This window comes from Heptranchias perlo, chromosome 2 (assembly GCF_035084215.1).
Source record: "Heptranchias perlo isolate sHepPer1 chromosome 2, sHepPer1.hap1, whole genome shotgun sequence".
In the NCBI taxonomy this organism is placed as follows: domain Eukaryota; kingdom Metazoa; phylum Chordata; class Chondrichthyes; order Hexanchiformes; family Hexanchidae; genus Heptranchias; species Heptranchias perlo.
Genome location: NC_090326.1, coordinates 94,158,948 through 94,163,478, shown reverse-complemented (window position 1 = coordinate 94,163,478; position 4,531 = coordinate 94,158,948). Strand labels below are relative to the sequence as shown.

Sequence of the window (4,531 nt, the reverse complement as noted above, 5' to 3'; positions counted from 1 at the left end):
CCTTTGTATTTGTAAATCCCACTCCTCCAACTTGTGAGACAATGGAAAACGATTGACAATACTAAAACCCAGGGCAGCCATTATTAGAATGAGTAGATACTTTGAAGGTAGTTGTGAATTATTTTCTATAAAAACAATGAAAGAATAAAGCTTAATTTTTAAACCATATATAAGGTAACTTTGATAGGAAAAGCAATGTAACTAACTCTATAAATGCTGAAACATCTCCACCCACCTCTTCTCCAGACAAGAGGAAGCCAATCCTGCTTCATTCCTGCTTCGATGTGGAGATCCCAGTGATGGACTGGGGTGGACAAATGTAAGGAATCTTACAACACCAGGTTATAGTCCAACAGTTTTATTTGAAAATCACAAGCTTTCGAAGGCTTTCTCCTTCGTCAGGTGACGAAGGTGTCATGTCCCACTCCATCCACGTTTCACTTCCCATTTTATCTGATTGCTCTGCTCCCTAATCCAAAATTGCATTCTCTACCTCTGTCTTCTTCATTAGTTCAAAACCTAATGCCTGGAAAATATCGTTTCTAAGAAGATGAATACCAGTATGAGTCCTGGGAAAAATATCAGTACCAATTCTGAGGAAAATACCAGTAAAAGTCCTGAGAAGAATACCGGTAAAAGTCCTGAGAAGAACACTGGTAAAAGTCCTGAGAAGAATACCGGTAAAAGTCCTGAGAAGAATACCAGTAAAAGTCCTGAGAAGAATACCGGTAAAAGTCCTGAGAAGAATACCGGTAAAAGTCCTGAGAAGAATACCGGTAAAAGTCCTGAGAAGAATACCAGTAAAAGTCCTGAGAAGAATACCAGTAAAAGATCTGAGAAGAATACCGGTAAAAGTCCTGAGAAGAATACCGGTAAAAGTCCTGAGAAGAATACCGGTAAAAGTCCTGAGAAGAACACTGGTAAAAGTCCTGAGAAGAATACCAGTAAAAGTCCTGAGAAGAATACCAGTAAAAGTCCTGAGAAGAACACTGGTAAAAGTCCTGAGAAGAATACCAGTAAAAGTCCTGAGAAGAATACCAGTAAAAGATCTGAGAAGAATACCAGTAAAAGTCCTGAGAAGAATACCAGTAAAAGATCTGAGAAGAATACCGGTAAAAGTCCTGAGAAGAATACCAGTAAAAGATCTGAGAAGAATACCGGTAAAAGTCCTGAGAAGAATACCAGTAAAAGATCTGAGAAGAATACCAGTAAAAGATCTGAGAAGAATACCGGTAAAAGTCCTGAGAAGAATACCAGTAAAAGATCTGAGAAGAATACCAGTAAAAGTCCTGAGAAGAATACCAGTAAAAGATCTGAGAAGAATACCGGTAAAAGTCCTGAGAAGAATACCAGTAAAAGATCTGAGAAGAATACCGGTAAAAGATCTGAGAAGAATACCGGTAAAAGATCTGAGAAGAATACCGGTAAAAGTCCTGAGAAGAATACCAGTAAAAGATCTGAGAAGAATGCCGGTAAAAGATCTGAGAAGAATACCAGTAAAAGATCTGAGAAGAATACCGGTAAAAGATCTGAGAAGAATACCAGTAAAAGATCTGAGAAGAATACCAGTAAAAGTCCTGAGAAGAATACCGGTAAAAGTCCTGAGAAGAATACCAGTAAAAGTCCTGAGAAGAATACCGGTAAAAGATCTGAGAAGAATACCGGTAAAAGTCCTGAGAAGAATACCGGTAAAAGATCTGAGAAGAATACCGGTAAAAGATCTGAGAAGAATACCGGTAAAAGTCCTGTGAAGAATACCAGTACAAGATCTGAGAAGAATACCGGTAAAAGTCCTGAGAAGAATACCAGTACAAGATCTGAGAAGAATACCGGTACAAGATCTGAGAAGAATACCGGTAAAAGTCCTGAGAAGAATACCAGTAAAAGATCTGAGAAGAATACCGGTAAAAGTCCTGAGAAGAATACCAGTACAAGATCTGAGAAGAATACCGGTACAAGATCTGAGAAGAATACCGGTAAAAGTCCTGAGAAGAATACCAGTACAAGATCTGAGAAGAATACCGGTAAAAGTCCTGAGAAGAATACCAGTACAAGATCTGAGAAGAATACCGGTAAAAGTCCTGAGAAGAATACCAGTACAAGATCTGAGAAGAATACCGGTACAAGATCTGAGAAGAATACCGGTAAAAGTCCTGAGAAGAATACTATGGTGATGGGTTTGCCCGGGTGTCAGATGATTGACTGACCAAAATAAATATTGCAATTTTACAAGCACCAAGGTCAACAGACCTGTATATAATACTAGTACCAATACAAAAAAGGATACTGGTACCAACCCTGTGAAGAATATCAGTATGAGTCCTGAGGTGAATACCAGTTAAAGTCCTGAGAAGACTATTAGTTCTCAGAAGAATACATTTGCTAGTCCTGATGTGAATATTAACACTAAGAATACTAGAATGACCCTGAGGAGAATATTAGTACCAGTCCTGAGAAGAACGTCAGGACCAATCCTAAGGATACCAGTATTGAGAAGAAAATCTGTACCAGTGCCGAGAATATCAGTACAAGTCCTGGGAAGAAGAGTAGTACCAGTATTAAGAAAATACCCCAGCCAATCCTAGGTCACAGTAAAAGAGGAGGTATTTGAGATAATGGATGGGCTAAAAATTGATAAAGAGGAGATACTAGAAAGGCTGGCTGTACTTAAAGTAGATAAGTCACCAGGTCCGGATGGGATGCATCCTGTGTTGCTGAGGGGAGTAAGGGTGGAAATTGCGGAGGTACTGGCCATAATCTTCCAATCATCCTTAAATATGGGGGTGGTGCCAGATGACTGGAGAATTACAAATGTTACACCCTTGTTCAAAAAAGGGTGTAAGGATAAACCCAGCAATTACAGTTTAACCTCGGTGGTGGGGAAACTTTTAGAAACGATAATCCGGGACAAAATTAACAGTCACTTAGACAAGTATGGATTAATTAGGGATTTGTTAAAGGCAAATCATGTTTAACTAACTTGATTGAGATTTTTGATGAGGTAACAGAGATGGCTGATGAGGGCAATGCAGTTGATATTGAGTATATGGACTTCCAAAAGGTGTTTGATAAAGTGCCGCATAATAGGCTTGTCAGCAAAGTTGAAGCCCATGGTATAAAAGGGGCAGTGGCAGCGTGGATACAAAATTGGCTAAGTATCAGGAAACAGAGAGTAGTGGTGAACGGTTGTTTTTCGGACTGGAGGAAGGTATACAGTGCTGTTCCCCTGGGGTCGGTACTAGGAGCACTTCTTATTTTGATATATATTAATGACTGGGACTTGGGTGTACAGGGCACAATTTCAAAATTTGTAGATCACATAAAACTTGGAAGTGTAGTGAACAGTGAGGAGGATAGTGATAGACTTCAAGAGGACATAGACAGGCTGGTGGAATGGGTGGACACATGGCAGATGAAATTTAATACAGAGAAGTACAAAGTGATACATTTTGGTGTGAAGAACAAGGAGAGGCAATATATACTAAAAGGTACAATTCTAAAGGGTATGCAGGAACAGAGAGACCTGGGGTATATGTGCACAGGTTGTTGAAGGTGGCAGGGCAGGTTGAGAAAGTAGTTAAAAAAGCATACAGGATCCTGAGCTTTATAAACATTTACCTGAGGAAGGAGGAAGTCTCCGAAAGCTTGTGAATTTAAAATAAAATTGCTGGACTATAACTTGGTGTTGTAAAATTGTTTACAATTTATAAATAGAGGCACAGAGTACAAAAGCAAGGAGGTTAAGATGAACCTTTATAAAACACTGGTTCGGCCACAACTGGAGTATTGTGTCCAGTTCTGGGCACCACACTTTAGGAAGGATGTGAAGGCCTTGGAGAGGGTGCAGAAAAGATTTACTAGAATGATTCCAGGGATGAGGGACTTCAGTTACGTGGACAGACCGGAGAAGCTGGAGTTGTTCTCCTTAGAGCAGAGAAGGTTGAGAGGAGATTTGATAGAAATGTTCAAAATCATGAGGGGTCTAGACAGAGTAGATAGAGAGAAACTGTTCCCATTGGCGGAAAGGTTGAGAACCAGAGAACACAGATTTAAGGTGATTGGCAAAAGAATCAAAGGCGACATGAGGAAAAACTTTTTTACACAGCGAGTGGTTATGATCTGGAGAGCACTGCCTGAAAGGGTGCTGGAGGCAGATTCATTCATGGCTTTCAAAAGGAAATTGGATATGTGCTTGAAGGGAAAACATTTGCAGGGCTATGGGGAAAAGGCGGGGGAGTGGGACTAGCTGGATTGCTCGTGCAGAAAGCAAGCACCGGCTCGACGGGCCAAATGGCCTCCTTCTGTCCTGTAACTATTCTATGATTCTATTAGTCTAAGAATGGTAGTACCATTTCAGAGAAGAATACTGTTGCCAGTTCTGAGAAGAATGAATTTGAGGCAGTTGTATTCCAAGCACTTTAAAGGCAACCTGGTGAATCTCAAGTAGGGTTACCAAAATATAAGAGCACAAATTCCGCAGCGTCATTGCACCAGGACAAGTTTGGCGGGGATGAACTTCGACCTGCTTCCA

The 4,531-nt window shown here is 40.3% G+C and overlaps 1 protein-coding gene across 1 annotated transcript; it reads left to right on the top strand.

Annotated features, from left to right (window-relative positions):
- The first annotated feature begins 550 nt into the window (after positions 1–550).
- Positions 551–2,206, top strand: LOC137332293 (proteoglycan 4-like). The gene has a single exon (XM_067996005.1). It carries the CDS (start codon positions 551–553, stop codon positions 2,204–2,206), a length of 1,656 nt encoding a protein of 551 aa, XP_067852106.1.
- Positions 2,207–4,531: the final 2,325 nt, after the last annotated feature.

What these genes read in the sequence shown, in the direction of transcription:
- LOC137332293 (XM_067996005.1), top strand. Translation starts at nt 551, where the DNA reads ATGAATACCAGTATGAGTCCTGGGAAAAATATCAGTACCAATTCTGAG.